The sequence below is a fragment of the Cervus canadensis genome, chromosome 5, assembly GCF_019320065.1.
Source record: "Cervus canadensis isolate Bull #8, Minnesota chromosome 5, ASM1932006v1, whole genome shotgun sequence".
Classification (NCBI taxonomy): domain Eukaryota; kingdom Metazoa; phylum Chordata; class Mammalia; order Artiodactyla; family Cervidae; genus Cervus; species Cervus canadensis.
In genome coordinates this window covers 61632572-61654974 of record NC_057390.1, presented here as the reverse complement: position 1 = coordinate 61654974, position 22403 = coordinate 61632572, and the positions used below count along the sequence as shown (strand labels likewise).

Sequence of the window (22403 nt, the reverse complement as noted above, 5' to 3'; positions counted from 1 at the left end):
GAAGGAGAGAAAGGGATAAGATGGATGAGGAATGAGTGAAAGTGAGATTCTCATTTCAATAATCTTTGACCTTTGAACCGGGGTATTAAATATTTTTGAATAATCTAATTTTATTAACTCTCAAAAAAATAAAAGATACACATACAAACCACTGCTTGGTAATTCACCACTGCAAGAGCAACAACAAAACAAACAAACTGCAAGCTCACAACTTTTGTTGATGCCATTTGACAACTGTAGTCACAGAACTAATTAGCTTGAAATCTAAAGAGAGACAAGTGCTGGAGGGAGTAACAGGATGTGAACACGTGCTTAGGAGAGAGAGAGATATACAGGAAAGAAAGAATCTGCTCAGAATGTCAACAAATTTGTGGAGAACACGTTTAGGTTGAAAAGAGAGTTGTGGAGCCACTTAAACATTATTAAAGGTAAATTGTGTCCATTTCCATACATAAAAACTATTTACTTCAGCTTCTAGTATTCTACATATGACTTCTAGTTTTCAACAAAAAAATATAATGAAAAAAAAACAATAAAAACCAGTCAATTGTCAAGAGACTATACAATCAATAGAACCATACTTACATATAGAACAGATGTTAAAAATATCAGAGAATTTAAAATAACTATTATACCTATATTAAAATCTCTACTAGAAAAGATAAACATGAAATACCAGGTAGATAATTTCAACACTGAAGAAACTATAAAAAAGATTCAAATGGAAATGTTATTAACTAGAATATAGTAAGAGAGATGAAAAATGCTTTCAGCAGTGACTTCAGGTAAACTTGACAGACTGAATAAAGAATCAGTGACCTTAAAGGTAGGTTAATAGAAGTTACTCAGACTGAATCACAAGAAAAAGTGTAAAAATGAAGGAACAGAATATCTAAGAACTGTGGGATAATATCAAACAGCCTAATGTGTGTACAATTGGAATCTAAGAATGGTGGAAGATTAGTTGCTTTAAAGGCAAGAAAGCCCTCTCTCAACATTTTTGTTGTCGTTCAGTTGCTCAGTCCTGTCAGACTCTTTGTAACCCCATGGTCCGCAGCACACCAAGCTCCCTGTCCTTCACTATCTCCCGGGGTTTGCTCAGACTCATGTTCCATTGAGATGATGTTGCTGTTCAATATTACACTGAAGTTCCTAGCCTGTGCAATAAAAAAAGAAAAAGAAATAAAATTCTTACATATTTAAAGGGAAAAAATAAAGCTATCTCTATTCACAGACAACATGCTTCTATACATGGAAAATGCCAAAGAATCCATTTAAAAGCTCCTAGAAATAATAAATGAGTTTAGCAAATTAGCAAAATACTAGGTCAACAAACAAAATAAATAGTAGTTGTATACCTGAGCAATGAACAATTGAAATACAAATTTTCTTAAAAAGTGCCTACTACAATAGCTCAAAAGAATGAAATTCTAAATATAAGTCTAACAAAATATATTCAGAATCTGTATTCTGAAATTTTTATAAATCTATAAAGATTTACAGATCTATAAATCTATTTATTGGTTTTTATCTATAAAACCTAAATAAATGAAAACATATATCATGTTAATAGTTAGACTTGATAAGGATAAGGCAAGCATCAATTCTTCCCAAAATTGATCTATAGGTTCAATGTGTCATTGTTTTTACTCAGAAGTTTCTCAGGCAATACGGAAGTGTGGACCAATTTGCCACCCCATGAAAATAAAAATATTAAAAAGCAATTAAATACATCACATACTTTTTAGGTTGACTGCTATTTATCTTGACTACAGTTTCTCAAGTTGTTGTTCAGTGGGCTTTATCAGCCTCTTCAAGTTTGTTGTTAGGATCATCAGGCAGGAAAATACTACCTGCCATAGCCTCAGTGGTTTCCAAGAGTTCTAAATTTCTCTCATTATTTTGATTATTGAGGAATTACCTTCAACAGTTGTGGGTAAGTTTATGTTCCAAATGTGTTTACATTATTAAACATTTAAAAGGCAAATAAAAATAGCCTGCAAATTCTAGAGTTATCAGGTTTTTGTTTTTTTTTTTTTTTGTACTACCAAAGAATTCGCTGTGGAGGGAAATAGAACTAAAAATAGGAGTATGTTTGCAAACAAACATTTGAGTATAATTATAGCAGAAAGTTGAACAAATACATGGGAAACATTTTGCATGTGTACAATCAAATTTAAATATACATGATCTCAGGGGACAAACTCATGTTCCTAAAATCCTAGCCATGCAAATCTTCTGGGACCCACCAAAAAAATTCCCCTTCTAGTTGCTTATATCAGGAGATAGATATCTGGGCCTAAGTCATAGTTCTGCGACCTCCCTCAATATCATCCTCAGTTATTTTGGAGGAATCTGCAACACCAATGTAATGAATACATGCTCATGCGGTCTCAGTGTGTCTGACTCTTTGCAGCCTATGGACTGTAACATGCGAGGCTCCTCTGTCCATGGAAATTTTCAGTCAAGAATACTGGAGTTACCGTTTCCTACTCCAAGGGATCTTTCCAACCCAGGGATCAAAGCCGTGTCTCTTGAGTCTCCTGCACTGGCAGGTGGATTTTTTTTTACCACAGTGCCACCTGGGAAACCCAATGTAGTGAGTGCACAATGCCAAAGTACTACATTTTGCAGGTATTCACTATACATAAGTGTTCTACTTTCTGTGTTTTTGTGAAGAATTCAACATAGTGTGACATGGAAAATGGAATTCTGCTAATTTGTCTGTATATGCAAAATCACATTTACTCCTCCAACTCTTTCTTTCAGAGCTTCACATAAGACTGATGCTCCTGGGCACATTGCCATGTTTATCCGGCAGCATTACATGACACCCAAACTTTTCTACTCAGCAAGCCATCTAATCTCCAAGTGTAGTGCATCAACCTGAGAAGAAAAGCAACACGCCACACTTTAGTGGCAGCTACCTGGTAACTTGGAAAGCAACACCATTAAGATGCCCTAGGGAGTTATGACTAAATATCTCAAATTAGCAAATCAACATGCAGACTCCTTTAAGTATATTCGACTTTCAAAGTGAGACAGGGATAAAACGAACCCTAAAAAAACGCACACACATTGGTTGAAGCAAATATTATTTCCAGTATATTTTTAATGAAATAGGGAAAATAGATTAGTGATATACTAAATCAAAATTCTAAAAAGATTGGCACATCAAATATATTTATGACTATATATATGTGACAATGTATTTTCCCTAATTGACAAATGACTTTATATCAGATATGCATTGCCCTCAACCAGCACACACTCCTATAAATCAGAACGCAAACACCAATCAGGTAGTGTTGCTGTCCAGTCACTAAGTCATGTCTGACTCTTTGAGGCCCCATGAACTGTAGCACACCAGACTTCCCTGTCCTTGGCCATATCCCAGAGTTTCTTTAAACTCATGTCCATTGAGTCGCTGATGCCATCCAGCCATTTCATCCTCTGTCACCTCCCTAATAAGGTAGCACATTAGAGGTAAAATGAGAAGTGATTTATGAGTAGATAGATAGGAAATAACTAAAATCTATAAAAGGAAGACATCTATGCTGATGAAAATGTGTTTTCTGTTCTATGTATACTAAAAGCTTTAATTTTATCATTTGTCTTTATTTCATTTTAGCCCTCTTCTTTCCTATTCTCCCTTAAAAACTAAAAACGCCCTCCCTTTTGCCATTCTTTTGTAAAAGTGCCTTCATTATTAATTCCAAAATATAATTCCCTTTGTTTCCTTGTCTTATATGTTTCCTCCAACTCTTCACTGCTTTGCTCGAGGCTGACCTGTGCTCCATGTCAGATTTCTCCCCAAGCATTGCACCTGCCCTGATTATACCTGACTTCTATCCCAAGGGCTTTTTCTTAGGGACCTCAGGTCCCTCTCCAGCTGAAGCTGTGACTACTGAAGACAAGGGCAGGCCATTTAGATGGGGATAGGGGGAGTACTCATTCTTGTATCACATCTCAACAACTAAGGGCATTTACTTTGTAGCTGCCCATACCTTCTTATTTTTACCTTTCTCTTGGTTTCAGAAAAATGCCACTTAACTATGCCTTGAACACCTCAGGAACTGCTTACAAATGTCCGTCCAATTTGTTCATCTGTCATTGCTCTGAGCTACCCATGCTGCAAACTGCCAATGTGCCCTTCCTTTCATCTGGCATTCTTCGACAGTGATCTGAGCCCTTTTCTTTCAAAGCATCTTCCCATGGGACAGAGACCAGACAATTCCTCATAGTCATCAACTCAGACTGCTGAGTCTTCTGTCTTCAAACTCATGTCAAGCTCTATCACACCTACATCTGCAAAAAGTCAAGAGTATTAGGACTCATTTGACAATCCCTGCCACCAGTTATTATCAGCATGTTCAGGATAAAATGAAAATAGTGACACATTTTTTTATTCCAAACAATATGAAGTTGACATATGTCTCCCTATTCCTCCTCAAGTACAGCTAAACCCTTAAGTGTTATATATAAGAAGACACTGAAAGGTAGAGGAAAAAAAAAAAGGCAAACTGGCTAGGGAACTTGAGACTCAAGACGTGGTAGTATGTTCCCTACATTTTCTTTCTACTTCCTTTATATCCCAGACTGGCTACTGGAGAAGCTTGTAGCATGGTACAGCTACTTTGGGAAAAGTTCTGGCAGTTTTTTATAAAACTACACATATGCCTACTCTATGACACATCAATTCCAATATTCAATGTTTATACAAGGTAAATTAAATCATATTTCCACAAGAGACATAACACTCATAGTAGTTTTACTCATAACATCCAAAAACTTGAAACTGCCCATGTGTCCATGAACAGAAGAATGAACTAACTGTGATTACTTCACACTGTCAATACATGAAACAATATGGATAGATCTTAAAGGTGTCATGCTGAGTTGATGAAGCTAGACACAAGAGTAGACACAGTAGATTCTATTTATATGGAATATTAGAACAAGAAAAGTCTCTGTGGCAAAAACAAATCTTAATTCTTGTTGTATCTGGGGAATGGGAAAGAAATTGGCTGGGAAAGGGCATAATGAAAATTTCTGATATAATTAAACTATTGTATAAGTTGAGTGGATTATGTTTCATAGGTATATGTATTTGTCAAATTTTAGCAGATTTAATTGTTCATTTTCATTATATGTAAATTTTGTATCAGAAGTAAAGAACTGTAAGGAAATATTAGACTCTAGCTAATGGTACCAATGTTGAAGTATTTAAAAGGAAGTACAACTAACACTTGTAATTTACTTTTAAATGCATTAAAATATATGATGGTTGGATGGATGAATAAATCTATGATAAGCAAGTCTTGTTAAATGACAATAGCAGAATTAGGTGGTATTATTCACTGTAAACTTCTTCCACTTTGCTTTATGTTTGAAATTTTTGTTGGCTGAGAAATTGACCATGTGTATGTGTACGAGTTCTTGTCTTTCAAGACTTTTTATTCTTTTATTTACTTATTCTTCAGTTAATACCACACTATCTTACTTACTCTAGCTTTATATTAAATTCTTCTTTAAGATCATCATCACTACTTTCAGCCATTGCTTCAACTATAAATTTTAGAATCATATTGTCAATTTCTACAATAGTTTCTGTGAGATTTTGATGGGATAGAATCAAATCTATGAATCAATCTGGGGGAAATTAATTTTAATTTGTGAACATACTCTGTTCCTCTATTTCTTTAATATCTCTCAAGAATGTTCTGAAGATTTTAGTATAGAAATATTGAATCTCTTCTTGGTATGTTTTTTTAGGTACTGGAAAATTTTTAATTCTTTTGAAATGCTATTTTATTTCACTTTTGTTAGCATAGTACTTCCCTCTTATCTGCAGAGGACTTGTTCCAAAACCCTAATGGATGCCTGAAACTACAGATAGTAGCAAACTATTCACATACCATGATTTTTCCTATACATACACACCTACTATAAAGTTTAATTTGCAAACTAGGCACAGTAAGAAATTAACAACAATAATAATAAAATAAAAAATACGTGAATGTAGTCTCCCTCTCTCTCTCTGAATATTTTATTGTACAATTTAATGCTTTTTTCAATGTAACTAAGCACCTACCATGCTCTCTGGCCATAAATTTGCAGTTTGAGATGTGACAATAGCAAAACTAACATGAATATCTTTTTTCTTCTTCACAGTTTCACAAATGAAAAGTTCATTCTTACCATATATCTTAGCAACCACAGCATACATTTTTTCTTCCTGTTCTAAAGACCCTAAATAGCCAAGCAATTTTTTTTTTTTAAGCAATCTTGAGAAAGGAAAGACTGACTTCAGAGCATACTACAAAGCTACAGTCATCAAAACAGTATGGTACTGGCACAAAAACAAAAACATAGATTCACTGGAGCCAGACAGAAAGTCCAGAGATATATCCATACATCTGTGGTCAACTAAACTATAACAAAGGAGGCAAAAATATACAATGGAGAAAAGACTGTCACTTCAATAAGTAGTGCTGGGAAAAATGGGTAGATACATGTAAAAGAATACAATTAGAACATCACACACAAGAACTCAAAATGGATTAAAGCTCTAAATATAAAGCCAGACACAATAAAACTTAGAGGGAAACATTATGCATAACACTCTTTAACGTAAAACACAGCAATATTTTCTGAGCCACCTCTTTGGTTTAGTAGCTAAGTCATGTCCGCCTCTTGCTGCCCTGTGGACTAGCCTGCCAAGCTCTTCTGTCCATGGGATTTTCCAGGGGAGTGGGTTGCCATTTTCTTCTCTAGGGGATCTTCCCGACCCAGGGATAGAACCTGTGTATCTATCACTGCAGGCAGATTCTTTACTGCTGAGCCACCAGGGAATCCCATATATATATTAGATGTGTGTGTGTGAGTGTGTGTGTGTGTGTGTGTGTGTGTGTAGTTGTGTTAAGCCTTGGAAACCCAGCATGCATGTCATACCTACTGCTGCTGCTGCTAAATCACTTCAGTTGTGTCCGACTCTGTGCGACCCCATCCCTGGAATTCTCCAGGCAAGAACACTGGAGTGGGTTGCCATTTCTTTCTCCAATGCATAAAAGTGAAAAGTGAAAGTAAAGTCGCTCAGTCGTGTCCGATTCTTCATGATCCCATGGACTGCAGCCTACCAGGCTCCTCCATCCATGGGATTTTCCAGGCAAGAGTACTGGAGTGGGGTGCCATTTCCTTCTCCGGTCATACCTACAGTACATCTCAATTTGAACAAGTCACATTCAACTGCTTTGCTTCAGTGGGACCAGTGACAGGTGGCTCCCATGCAAGGCTCTAGTCCTGGCCCATACCGTCCCTTCTGATGGAATTGCCCCCCTGCATAGCCATGCCCACTTCACTCACTCCTGCCTCAGAAGTCTGGGATGCTACCCTGTCAGATGTCTTGTCCTGGTGCTCCATCCAAGTGGGATAGTCATATCTACAGGGTCATGTCACCCTTACAGGGGCTCTCCTGCAGGACCTCACCAGGCCACACCTCCTCTGCAGGGTCTCTTTCATGTTCTGCCCAGAGAAGATGCTGAGGAAATGTGTGCTGAAATGAAATGACAGTATGTTTGCATGTTTTCTGAGCTTGGCTTAGGATGTCTCCTTCTTTCACAAAGGAAAGCCAAGGCAGTGGCTGGATGGGGTGGTGGCAGTGGGCAGGGGAGGGTTTCACAGAGGTTTCCTAGGCTTAGCTTTTTCTCCTTAGTAAGTTGCCTTTTGTCCCCACAAAAGACAAAAAACTTTGTCAACGTTTCTTAAAGCTCAAAATGCATCATGTCCATTTGGAGAGAACATATTGAGTTGTGAACTGACCACATTTTTCCTGAAACAGTTTTATTCTGGGCATCATTACTGGGAACCAAGCTGGTGATCACATAGGGCCCAGAGCAGAGGAGGAAGGTGCCTATGAAGGTGCTGGTCTTGGTGGCTCGTTCCCGCCACCTCTTCTGCTCCTCCAGACAGCAGTCCCACACACTACACACGAGAGAGAGAAGGTGAGTCATGGGACAGGTCTGCCAGTTACAGGGACTTACTGTCGTGAATGCTGAATAATGAAAATAAAAATAAATAAATGGGGCTGAGTTAAACCTAAGAGCTTTTGCACAGCAAAGAAAACAATAAGCAAAACGAAAAAAGAGCCTACAGAATGGGAGAAAATATTCGCAAATGAAATGACCAATAAGGGATTAATCCCCCAAATATATAAATGACTCTTGCAGTTCAATATAAAAACAACAACAACCAACAAAAACCCAGTTTAAGAAATGGACTGAAGATCTAAATAATCTTTTCTTCAAACAATATGTGCAGATGGTGAAAAAAGCATATGAAAAGATACACACCACCATTAATTATTAGAGAAATGCAAATCAAAACTACAATGAGGTATCACCACATAACATTCAGAATGTCTATCATCAAAAAATGTACAAACAATAAATTCTGGAGGAGGTGTGAAGGAAAGGGAACGCTTCAACACTATTGGTGGGGCTGTAAATTCATTTCAGTTGCGAAGTCATGTCCGACTCTTTGCAACCCCATGGACTGAAGCATGCCAGGCTGCCCTGTCCATCACCAACTCCTGGAACTTTCAAATCGGTGATGCCATCCAACCATCTCATCCTCTGTCGTCCCCTTCTCCTCCTACCTTCAATCTTGCCCAGCATCAGGGTCTTTTCTAATGAGTCAGTTCTTTGCATCAGGTGGCCAAATTATTGGAGTTTCAGCTTCAGCAACAGTCCTTCCAATGAATATTCAGGACTGATCTCCTTTAGGATAGACTGATTTGATCTCCTTGCAGTTCAAGGGACTCTCAAGAGTCTTCTCCAACACCACAGTTCAAAAGCATCAATTCTCTGGTGCTCAGCTTTCTTTATAGTCCAACTCTCACATCCATACATGACTACTGGAAAAACCATAGCTTTGACTAGATGGACATTTTTTGCCAAAGTAATGTCTCTGCTTTTTAATATGCTTAGAGCCATCATAATTGGTGCTGTTTCTTCCTTAAATTTATGGAAGAATTGATCAGTGAAGACATCCAGGTCAAAAGACTTACGTGTGATAGTATTGAAATTGCAGATTCAATAGTATGACTATATCTGCTGCTGCTGCTTATTTGCTTCAGTCATGTCTGACTCTGTGTGATCCCATGGACTGTAGCCCACCAGGCTCCTTCGTCCATGGACTTCTCCAGGTAAGTGTACTGGAGTGGACTGCCACTTCCTATAGCAGGGGATCTTCCCGACCCAGGGATTGAACCCAGGTCTCCTACATTGCAGGCAGATTCTTTACCACTGAGCCATATCTAGGACCATTTATATGTTCTATTTCATCTTTTGCCAGGTTGAATATGTTTTGAAATTTTTGTGATTAATATAATTCAGATTCTCAATCTTATTGCCATAAAGTAGCTCTATGTCTTCTGTTTTGCAAAGCCAAACAGTCTGTAATGATGTCTTATTTTAATTCTTGACATTTATTTATGACTGCTCTCCTTTTTATTAATCAAACTTGCCAAGAATTTATTGACAATTTCTTTTTTCACTTTAAAGATACAGCATGTGGTCATATGATATTTCCAAAATCTAGTTGAATGTGTATAAGAAATAAAAGTTTTCACACCCAGCATTATGAAATTCCCAAGTATTCATATTTATAAGAACAACAGAGTTTTTAAAACAAAACACTAAAAATGAAACAACTCAAAACCCCTTTTTTAACACTAAGCACTTAAATAGAGAATAGTAGAAGGCATTATGATAAGGGGAAAAGCTAGACAGAATACCTATTTGAAATTAGTGTGTTTTCATGCAATAAGGGATGATAACTAATAAAAATTCTTTCTTGAAAGCTGTCCAGTTTTCCCTCTGTGCTTCATCTGAGATAAAGTAGACTGGCCAGAGAAGTATAGAAATGATGAAGAAGTCATCCCTTGAAACCAATCATCAACCTTCGGTGGGGAAATTGAAAAATACACATATACCCCAATGTTCACTGCAGCACTATTTACAATAGCTAGTACAGAGAAGCAATCTAGATGCCCATCGACAGATGAATGGATAAAGAAGCTGTGGTACATGTATACAATGGAATATTACTCAACCACAAAAAGGAACATATTTGAGTCAGTTCTAAAGAGGTGGGTGAGACCAGAGCCTATTATACAGAGTGAAGTAAGTCAGGAAGAGAAAAACGAATATCATATATCAACACATATATATGGAATATAGAAAGATGGTACTGATGAACCTATTGCAGGGCAGCAATGGAGACACAGACATAGAGAATAGACTTATGGACATGAGGTGCAGGGAGGAAGGAGAGAGTGGGATGTGTGGAGAGAGTAACATGGAAACATATCTATTACCATAGCTAATGGGAATTTGCTGTGTGGCTCAGGGAAATTTAACTGGGGCTCTGTAACAACCTAGAGGGGGTGGGGTGGGGAGGGAGGTGGGAGGGAAGTTCAAGAGGGAGAAGACACAGGTATACCTATGGCTGATTCATGCTGACATTTGGCAGAAACAAACACAATATTGTAAAACAATTATACTTTAATTAATAATAAATTTAATTATTAAAAAAAAAAACTTTGGTGAGGGTGATGAGGGCAATCTGTAAATTTCCCTGGAAGCATTTAAGAGGAAAGTTTTCTCACTGCTATATCTGTGTAGAAGCTGAAAGTGCTGGATTTAAATAGATGACTTAAGGTTTCCTCTGATTCGATTCATTCATAATACTGAGAATAAAATTCAACTTCAGATATTGAGACTTTTGGATTGATTTCAACTCATGTACATTGAACTTCAGTTGTGAAATTACCTTGAGAAATTAAGAACTCCATTAATGAATTATTGCCTGTTAGACAAGCATATCAAAATACTATTAAAAAGCTCATGAACATGCATAGCAAGAATAGGAACTTTTAACACATCTTGTATAATCAACATACATAAAATCATATATACATATATGTGTATATGTATATATATCCATGTACATATCCATATGCCCTTCCATTAAAAATAAAAACTAGTGTCATTAAGGAAACACTATTTCCTGATTAAACTCCCCATTGACTGCTTTGCCAGACAAATGCTACTCAGAAATTGACACATTTCAGTCTATCTATATGTACAGTGTGTCCCACATCACAATGCTAACACAGGCATCTCAACTTTAAATGAGACAAAACAGAAAATTAACACTGGTGGGAACCCTCTGCCACTCAATTTGTATTGGGTTTAACACCTTCTTATTTTATATTTCCTTTCACATAAACAGTTTTATATTAGCCCCTGATATGGTGCCTTCCAACAATTCAGTGTTGAACTGTTTAAAAGCACTAATTAGCAGTTTTAATATAGAACACATATATTAGAAAAATCTTGCAAACCTAGAATACCCTTTAGGCCTTGCCATTTGTGTGTGAAATAACTCAATAAAAAAAAATACTATATTGTTAATCACAAGACCTTCCAGGAATATAATCAATCACACATGAAATATAAACCATACCTTTATAAACAAAAGAAGAAAAATGATAACTCCATTTAAGCTGAGCACAGGAATCATCACAATGAGCAGATGCATTTATAAAACTAAGCACACTTCATAATAACGATAAAAATATTACAACTGTATATGCATGTAAATGACATACATGCATTGCATTCAATTTTAGCACAACTGGCAACACATTTATTAAATTAACACTTCATCTATTTTTTTCTATCACTTCCAACAATACCAAATCCATATCTACTTACATATTAACTTCAACAGAAAATAAATAATCTTCAAGTATTTTACAAAAAAAAAAGAAATATTTAACATTCAGTGGATTCCAGGAACACATTTTTCTATTATCTGGAATGCTGACATAGCCTAATTATTTCTTTTTAAGCAACATTATAATAGCTTTCCATCTATAATTTCAAGGAATATTTTGCTTCACTCCAACTTTCACATACCTTGATCAGATAGTTCTAGTTAATATTTCTAGTACATGTAAATAATTATATCCTTGAGTGCTTTAAAATTACACTAATTCCTACACCATTAAGGATGGAAAATGTTTCTAGTTTTTGATGCATTATGAGTGGGAGATATTAATTTCTAGATGAAATTATGCACAAGCAAGGGAAAAGCTTTGTACCGTGATAATATTTAAACATAAAATGTTAAGTGTCTCAGGAATTATGGATGATTAAAAGCAAATAGGACAACATGATCATATTGTATTTAGATTGTGGGACCCTCTCCCATTTCTGCAAACTTCTAGTCCCCGAAGCAAAAAGCATCTTTTTATTTTAAAATTGTTTAACTTTCAGAATAGTTGGCTTGAACAGTAGCAAACACTCAAAATCAAGGAAATGACATACTTCAGTAAATATGTTTATTCTGTGTAATATAAATGAATTATAAAGAGTAGAATAACCTTTTTTGTTTTCATTTGCTAATATGAAAGCATTTTGTTTTCATTTGTCATTTGCACAAAACTGCCACTAAGCGATGTGATTTCTAAAGCTAGTTTTGAAAACTTGAAGGAAATTAACTCATACCAAGTTATATGTATTATTTACTAGTATAGTACTAATAGTACTTTACTATTTTAGGTAAATAGCTTTTTAAAATTATACTGAGATGATGAAATTGCCCCTTTTGGGGTAGAAATTTCCATATAATGGGTAATTTCAATTCATTCCAGCTTTATCCCACTAGTAGAAACAGATGTAGTCAAAGACCCCGCATATTTGCTATGAATATATTTTAATGTATTTTCTCCAAAGGAATAAAACTGGCTGACACATAAGTTTATTCCTCCCCTCATGCCTTAATGTTTTATAATATAGAGTAGTGAACATTTTATGAAGTACATAAAGTGCATTCAGTGTACTTTATGGGATTTCCAGGTGGTGCTAGTGGTAAAGAACCCACCTGCCTATGCAGGAGACATAAGAGATGCAGGTTCGATCCCTGGGTTGGGAAGATCCCCTGGAGGAGGATATGGCAACCCACTCCAGTATTCTGGCCTGGAGAATCTCATGGACAGAGGAGCCTGGTGGGCTACAGTGCATAGGGTTGCAAAGAGTCAGACATGACTGAAGCGTCTTATCATGCACACAATGTCCTTCACCTACAATGTTTCACTAAAAATATTGAGCACTGGTTTGGGCTGGGGGAGGGGGAGCTCCATGACACTGATGAGCAATTTTACACAGACTAGGAGTATGTTTAAAGAGGAGACAGGTTCTCTGTTTCTGGTTAGTATGGAGCTATACTTCTTTCATGATCTATGACAGGTGCCACTGTCTCTTAGTAAACACTTTCTGCCTATGATGATGGAATTGGAGTAAGACTGTAAGGGTTTAAGTCAAAAACAAAAGAGAAGGTTTGCAGTTCTTTATAAGCCTGTGATGTTGAATTATAGAACTATTATGTTCATTTCCTAGGACTGCAATAACCAAGTAACACAGAGAAATTGACCATCTCACAGTTCTGGAGACCAGAAGTCCAAAACTGGAGTGTCAGTGGAGCCTTGCTCCCTCTGCAATCTAGAGGGTAGAATCCCTCCTGGTGTCCTTGTAGCCTCTGGTGGTGGCCATTGATCCTTGGTCTTCTTTAGTTTGTAACACTGTGATTCTAATCTCTCTCTCTCTCTCTGGAGTCACATAGTCGTGTCCCCGTGTGTCTTCACATCATTTTCCTATAAGGCCACTGGACATATTGAAGTAAGAGCCCACTCAACCCCAGCATGACCTTATCTTCATTAATTACATCTGCAATGATGACATGATCCTCTACATAGAAAACCCTAAAGACTCTACCAGAAAATTACTAGAGCTAATCAATGAGTATAGTAAAGTTGCAGGATATAAAAGTAACACACAGAGATCCCTTGCATTCCTATACACTAACAATGAGAAAACAGAAAGAGAAATTAAGGAAACAATCCCATCCACCATTGCAACAAAAAGAATAAAATACTTAGGAGTATATCTACCTAAAGAAACAAAAGACCTATACATAGAAAACTATAAAACACTGATGAAAGAAATCAAACAGATGGAGACACAAACAGATGGAGAGATATACTGTGTTCATGGATTGGAAGAATCAATATTGTCGAAATGACTATACTACCCAAAGCAATCTATAGATTCAACGCAATCCCCATCAAGCTACCAACGGTATTTTTCACAGAACTAGACCAAAGAATTTCACAATTTGTATGGAAATACAAAAAACCTCGAATAGCCAAAGTAATCTTGAGAAAGAAGAATGGAACTGGAGGAATCAACCTGCCTGACTTCAGACTCTACTACAAAGCCACAGTCATCAAGACAGTATGGCACTGGCACAAAGACAGAAATATAGACCAATGGAACAGAATAGAAAGCCCAGAGATAAATCCACGAACCTATGGACACCTTATCTTTGACAAAGGAGGCAAGAATATACAATGGAAAAAAGACAGCCTCTTTAACAAGTGGTACTGGGAAAGCTGGTCAACCACTTGTACAAGAATGAAACTAGAACACTTTCTAACACCATACACAAAAATAAACTCAAAATGGATTAAAGATCTAAATGTAAGACCAGAAACTATAAAACTCCTAGAGGAGAACATAGGCAAAACACTCTCTTGACATAAATCACAGCAGGATCCTCTATGACCCACCTTTCAGAATATTGGAAATAAAAGCAAAAATAAACAAATGGGACCTAATTAAACTTAAAAGCTTTTGCACAACAAAGGAAACTATAAGCAAGGTGAAAAGACAGCCCTCAGATTGGGAGAAAATAGCAAACGAAGCAACAGACAAAGGATTAATCTCAAAAATATACAAGCAACTCCTGCAGCTCAATTCCAGAAAAATAAATGACCCAATCAAAGAATAGGCCAAAGAACTAAACAGACATTTCTCTAAAGAAGACATACAGATGGCTAACAAACACATGAAAAGATGCTCAACATCACTCATTATTAGAGAAATGCAAATCAAAACCACAATGAGGTACCATTACACGCCAGTCAGGGTGGCTGCTATCCAAAAGTCTACAAGCAATAAATGTTGGAGAGGGTGTGGAGAAAAGGGAACCCTCTTACACTGTTGGTAGGAATGCAAATTGGTACAGCCGCTATGGAGAACAGTGTGGAGATTTCTTAAGAAACTGGAAATAGAACTGCCATATGACCCAGCAATCCCACTTCTGGGCATACACACCAAGGAAAACAGATATGAAAGAGACACGTGCACCCCAATGTTCATCGCAGCACTGTTTATAATAGCCAGGACATGGAAGCAATCTAGATACCCATCAGCAGATGAATGGATAAGGAAGCTGTGGTACATATACACCATGGAATATTACTCAGCCGTTAAAAAGAATTCATTTGAATCAGTTCTAATGAGATGGATGAAACTGGAGCCCATTATACAGAGTGAAGTAAGCCAGAAAGATAAAGACCAATACAGTATACTAACGCATATATATGGAATTTAGAAAGATGGTAATGATAACCCTATATACAAAACAGAAAAAGAGACACAGATGTACAGAATGGACTTTTGAACTCTGTGGGAGAAGGCGAGTGTGGGATGTTTCAAGAGAACAGCATCGAAACATGTATATTATCAAGGGTGAAACAGATGACCAGCCCAGGTTGGATGCATGAGACAAGTGCTTGGGGCTGGTGCACTGGGAAGACATAGAGGGATCAGGTGGAGAGGGAGGTGGGAGGGGGGATCGGGATGGGGAATACATGTAAATCCATGGCTGATCATGTCAATGTATGACAAAAACCACTACAATACTGTAAAGTAATTAGCCTCCAACTAATAAAAATAAATGGAAAAAAAAAATTACATCTGCAACAATCCTACGTCCAAAGAAAGTCACATTCTGAGGTACTGGGAGTTAGGATTTCAGCTTATCTTCCTGGTGGCTCAGGTGGTAAAGAATTTTCCTGCAATGTGGGAGAACCAGATTCAATCCCTGGGTTGAGAAGATCCCCTGGAGAAGGGAATGGCAACCCACTCCAGTATTCTTGCCTGGGAAATCTCATGGACAGAGGAACCTAGTGGGCTATAGACCACGGGATTGCAAAGAATTGGACAATAGTGAGCAATTAACACGCACCTTCCGTGGGGACACAATTCAACTCACAGCACCATGGTTCAGTTGAGTTCAGTCTCTCAGTCATGTCTGACTCTCTGCAACTCCATGGACTACAGCACGCCAGGCCTCCCTGTTCATCACCAACTCCCGGAGTTTACTCAAACTCATGTCCATTGAGTCGGTGATGCCATCCAATCATCTCATCCTCTGTCATCACCGCAACCATGGTTAATATCAGATGAAACCTAAATGGGGAGACTCAGGCCTCAATTGCTAGCTAGAATTATCCTCTGGATCATCTCCTTTCTTCCTGGAAGAGTTCCATTGCCTAGAGATGGAAGGCACTTGTCATGTCACAGAGAGAGGCACTTTCCTCCTTTAAATACCAATCAGGTGGAAGAAGAAAGAGTAGAGCAGAGAGGTTAGCGTTGTTAAGAATCACTTATGGTCCTCGGTGTATCTACAAAACTTTCATCCGTAATGACTATCTTTTTGGAGGAATTAAGTTGTACTGCCAGACAGAAAAAGTAAGGAATGAACCACCCTCTCTCTTGTGGTGGTTAAAGGTAATGTTCTAAAAAGTTCTTTCGGAGGGGCTTCCCTGGTGGTCCACGGGCTGAAACTCCATGTTCCCAACACAGGGGTCTGGGGTTCCATCTCTGGATGGGGAACTAGATCCTGCATGCCACAACTAAGAGTTTGCATGCCTTAACTAAAGAATCCATATGTCCCAACTAAGACCCAGTACAGTCAAATTAGTAAATATGTTAAAAAAAAAAAAATTAAAAATTGCTTTGGAGAACTATTCCATCAGTCCACAAGGGGTGGCTTGCTTTCTGTCAACTCTACCCTGTGCCTGTGGAGGTCACTAATCTCCAGTCATTAACATTCTCCAATTCAACACGGAAAGAAAAAAAAAAAAAAATAGTAGGGAAAAGAAAAAAAAAAAAAAAACACCGTAAAGAAAGGGCTCGAAAACAATGTGTTGGGGGTGGGGGTACATTTGCATTACTTCCCACTTCAGCCTTTGTCTTCAAAGTCCTTTCTGCAGAGTATTAAATGGTGTTTGGCTTTTCCCCCTTTCTGTTTTTCTCCTTTTAGAGGGGAGAAGTCAATGAGATTTTTGAAAAGGCTTAGAACAGAAAGGTCACTTTTGAACAAATGACATGTGAGGCAAGATAAATTTACATTTTTCGGACCTCATGGATAAACAAGGCAAGCTTTGTCTGGGATTCTCTGACAAGTCATTGAAGGTAAGCATCGACTGCCCACTGGTCGTGATGGAGCCAAACCCAGAGAAACATGAGCTAAAGCGAGTTTCTCTGTGACCGTAGGTTGATCATCCCCAACTTCCCACAAAGGCCTTTCATTCCCATCTGGAGTGAATATAGGATAACCTAGATGGGCCAGCCCCTCAGTCACCAAGCAAAACTCTTGACATTTGCCTAATTATCTTTTCTCATCATCAGTCATTTCTTGAAGTCTCAGCTTCATTCAGATGCCAGGTATTTCCGAAATTAATCATGTCACTGAAAGCGGCATCTTTTCATGTAAATGGACTTTATTATCTGGATCAGAACACCCCCCCTCCTTTGAGCAGTGAAAGCCCATTTGTAGAGAAAGTGTCTGAAATCTGACATGCTGCCTTCCCAAGAAAGATTCTTACTGTTGACCTCCCAGCAAGCACCAAGCATCAGTCACTGTGAGCTTGTGAGTGTGAGCATGTGTGTGTGCGTGCATGTGTGTGTGCTTGTGTGTGTAGCTAAGAGCCTGGGGCTGGCTGCATGCTAATTTGCCCCATTGTTTCAGGGTGACTGCCTTTCCAGTATTTAGGAACAAAGCCTTTTTGCATAAGCCCCTACATACAATTATTTTATACTTACTTCAAGGACCATCATCCTATCTTCATTGAAACTATAGTAGGGACACGCCAGAGTTTCTTTGTCTCCTTGTAAGGCTGCAGATTACAGACAGGGCAGATACCAACACACTCCCCTTTCATTTGAAAGCATTTTTTAAATGTTTGAGGACCCTGCACTTCTTCTACATATGACTTTGCTCAGACTTTTTGAATTCAGAAAGAGGAGGAGGAAAATGCCTCTAAGAATTTGGTTAAGTGCCATCAAATCCAATTTTCAGGTGTACAACATTTAGACATAAAGAATGGGGAAATGAGGAATAGAAAGCAAGAAATTCCTACTTGTAGAAGTATCACCAAACTGTAACATGGTCTCTAAAAGGGTTACATACTCAGCATCACAGCACAGGCTGGGATGTTATCTAATTAGCAAGTAAGAGTGCCTGACGACCAACCAAGTCCAGTAAGGCCCCTCCTGTGTGTGTAGTGACATGTGGGGAAAGTTCTTCCTACATCTCAGAGTCACTTTTCTTTTGTCCTGTTCTTTAACAACCCAGTGTTAATGATGGGGTATTTTTCCTCTGGGAGGAGTACTGAAGAGATATTAATTACCTGCAACCCTCCTCTTTTGTGGAAATAAAATTAATGTTGTGACATAAACTGACAAAAACCAGGAAATTAAAAGTTAAGGCTGAGACTCCTTCATGATGTTTTTCCTTTTTTGGTCATTGCAAAATGAATATAGAGAGGATAATTTGCTAGAGGAAAGACTGGATCATGGAGTTCATCAAGACAGAGGAAAAAATCATTTTTTTAAATCTCTTTGACTCTCCTCAACACCAACTTGGTTTTGTCTGACAAACAGAAGCAAATTAAAAAAAAAACAAAAAAACTTGTTTCACCATTTGCTAGGGTTTGGGACTTGACATCTGGGTGGTCAGGTAAACAAGGGTAAAATCTTCAATTCATATTGTCCTAAGAAATAGACTTTTAAAACACTGGTTAGTGGATAAGAATGGTCTTTTGAAGACATCTCACATGATTTCCCATTGATAACTGCTGTTTCCTTTGACAGAAATGTTTAAGCATTTTTAAGTCTTACTAAGTTCAACATTACAGATAATGTAGTAGGGATTGTGTGTTTTCAAATTTGTTAGTGCCAATTTCACACTTTATTTAGGTTTCCTTAGTTTCTATTGATTATTTTAAAAGTATCTTACTTTAAAAGGTAAAAACTTCCATGCATAAAATAAACTACAAGGATATATTGTACAAGACAGGGAAATTAGCCAATATTTTATAATAACTATAAATGAGGTATAACTTTTATACTGTGAACCTATATTATAGACTGTGAACTATATTATACACCCACAACTTATATAATAGTGTACCTCAACTATACTTCAATAAAAAATTTTCACTTTTGTTCATCCACTTCATTTTCCTGAACCTGAAGTCTTTCTGAAACCAAGGGAAAACAAAACTGTCTCTTCATAGTCTTCAAAAAAGCTAAGCAATACTTTTTTTGTCATTTTGAACAGCCAGACACTCAAGAAAGTCAAGAATGTCCTAAATTGGAATCAGTAGAAAGCACAGATGGTCTTGAAAATACAGTTTTGGAGTATTGCATCAACATCCAAAGTCCTATAGGAAAAACAAATGCAAAAATCAACTTTTGAGAGGCTGTATTTAAGAAAGGACTCAACCCCTCCATTCTTTTGTAGTGTTTGAAGATTAGCCAAAAGGGAGAAAAGGGAGTGTAAATTCTAGGATGAAGCTCTAGGCTATAGGCCAGAAACTGTGAACATTCATCTTCCCCCCACCCCCTTTTCTGAGAAGAATGTTTCTGGGGAAGGAGTTCCATGAGGGGCTTGTACTTCTAAGGACTTTCCTGAACTTTACCTTCCTCTTCGCATCTGCCTTCAGTCATATTAATCTTGGGTTCCTGTCATCTTCTGGCTGCCCTCTCACAAATGCAGACAACTTATTCTGGTGCATAGGAATGCCCTGTTTCGCCATCTTTTCTATTTGGATATATCATTTCCACCCCATCTGACTTTGCAGCAACACCACCACCTCCTGGGCCACTCATGATTTCCATAGTTATCTGCACAACATAGGAGAATGTTGTTAAACCTCAAAAAGAATTGTTAACTGTAATAATTAGATCATAAGTTTCTTGAAGACAAGCTTCTCAAATTCAATGGCAATTCTTACAAAATCAAAGGGCAGGCCACATGGTCTTACAAAGGATACCTTTATGAAGGATGAATTTATTCAAATAGAAAAAAAATGGCATGACAAACAAATGTAACATGGTATCCTGGGGGAGGACCTTAGAAAAGCAAAAGTACATTAGAGGAAAACTGAATAAAATGTGAAATTGGCACTAACAACCTAGAAAACAAAATCTTTGTTATGTTATCTATAATATTGAGCCTAGTAGTACTTATAAAAATGTTTAAAATTTCTCTCAAGGAAAATAATTATCAGTGGGGAAATTATGTGGAATGTCCACAAGAGACTATCCTTGGCCACTAAACAATGATTTGCATTTATTTTTTAAGATAATATGAGCTGAAGATGTTATCCTTGTTCTCCTGCCCACACATATGTATTCATAGATACACAGGGATCAGGTCAGGACTCAAACCCTAGCAAATGGTCAATTGCTTTTTAAAAAAAATTTTCTTATATTTGTGAGACTCAAACCCAAGACTGATGGGAAAGGTGAGTTGTGTTTTAATGGAAGTAGTATACCTAGGAATTTGGGGAGTTAGCAGCATTCTGGATAAGAGGGTGTAGGAGGGTCTTTGACAGCAGGTGCAAATCATCTAATGGTAATTATCAAGAGGTGCTGTCAGAAGACAGGGAGCAAAGCAGAATTTAGCTCTGATATCAGTTAAATTAGTCATCAGGAATTCCAAAATTATTCTGATTTGAAGTCTTATTCCTGGACTGTTTTTGGGTTTTTTTGTTTGTTTGTTTGTTTTTAGGGAGAGGAGGATTTACAAGCACCAGAGCCCTCTCTTCTCTCTCTGCAGCTACTTTGAAGAAGTAGAAAATTTTTCCTGCAAAGTGAAGTCAAGACTTTAAGAATTGGGCCTGCAGATTCCATCCAAAGTGTCTGGAGCTTAAGGGCCTTTCTGTGCCATAGTCCTTGTCTTTAGAGTTCAGAGGATGGAATTACAAATGTAACTCAGCTAAATGTCATTGTATAATCTGATATTTCAGAGCTAAAAACTGTTTATCACTTTGGACCTCTATTTCTAGACGAAGAAGTTCCCCAACTCTTTTTTTAAAATTAAAGACCTGAATTATTATTCTTTAGTAAAGCAATATTCCTAAAGAATTTGGTAAGCTGCAAGAATCATACTGGCCATCATACTAGCCATTTCTCACATGGCTCCAAAATTGAATTAAATAGCATTTTTCTTGCTTCTCAATCATCCTAAAACAAGTGAATCTGTAGTTTCATTGTCTACCTTAATTTCAAATGAATGACAATCTCAGAGCCTAGGAGGAAATATTCGTTGTTTTTCATCTTTCCTAAATTGGAATAGTTACAGCAATATTGAGAAAAATTTCACACTTTATTCCAACCTTTCTCCAAATCTATTCAGGTTTCAGCCCTAACTACTGAATAAGAAAATGAAATAGTTTCTCTACCTCTGAAGAAATAGTCCATATATTTCAGTCAGGACACCTACATAATGACAATGGACCTGTTTGTGAAATATCACCTATCAGGAGAAACTTGGGAATATGCATCATCTTATAGCTTCATATTCCATCTTTTCCTCTGCATATTTTTTAATAAGAATGGTGGAGGAAATTCATGCAATTTAGTTATTAAACTATTCTAGGTTGATGGTTTGTTCCTGTTACTTAGTTGCTAAGTCATGTCCAACTCTTTGCAACTCCATGAACTGTAGCCCTCCAGGTCTTTCTGTCCATGGGATTTTCCAGATGAAGAATACTGGAGTGGGTTGCCAATATTCTTCTCCAGGGGATATTCCCAACCCAGGAATCAAACTCACATCTTCTGCATTGGCTCCTCTTTACCACTGAGCCAGCAGGGAAGCCCCAGTTCTATGGCAGTGTGTGACAATAGATAGGCTGCTAAGATGTATATGTAAATCCTTTCCTTCTTTTTAGTTTTTGGTAAACTCAGTCTTGATTTTACATTTAATTTATCGAATTTCAGGAATTGTAGTTCTTTAGTCTGAAAAATCTTCCTTTTTTACAGTTAATAAATTCTTCAGGATTAATTCAATATATTTAATTCACTGAACATTCTCTGATATGTATACAGTATTATGCTGAGAATCAGACGAGAGCTGGCCTTGGTGCAGTCATGCTTTTTTTTTCTTTTTTTTTTCTTTCTTTTTTTTTTTTTTTTTTT

At 37.3% G+C, this 22403-nt stretch overlaps 1 protein-coding gene across 3 annotated transcripts in view; it reads right to left on the bottom strand.

Annotated features, from left to right (window-relative positions):
• Positions 1–1005: 1005 nt before the first annotated feature.
• Positions 1006–22403, bottom strand: part of LOC122441849 — a 231215-nt gene continuing 209817 nt past the window's right edge. For 2 of the 3 annotated variants that reach the window (XM_043468915.1, XM_043468914.1), the window contains 2 exons: positions 7822–7983; positions 1006–1157 (listed from right to left, as the gene is read on the bottom strand). In XM_043468915.1, the coding sequence (XP_043324850.1) occupies positions 1139–1157; positions 7822–7983 (181 nt within the window). In that variant the 3' untranslated portion in view covers positions 1006–1138. The remainder of the gene's footprint in view (positions 1158–7821; positions 7984–22403) is intronic. The other variant, XM_043468913.1, reaches the window with a different exon arrangement.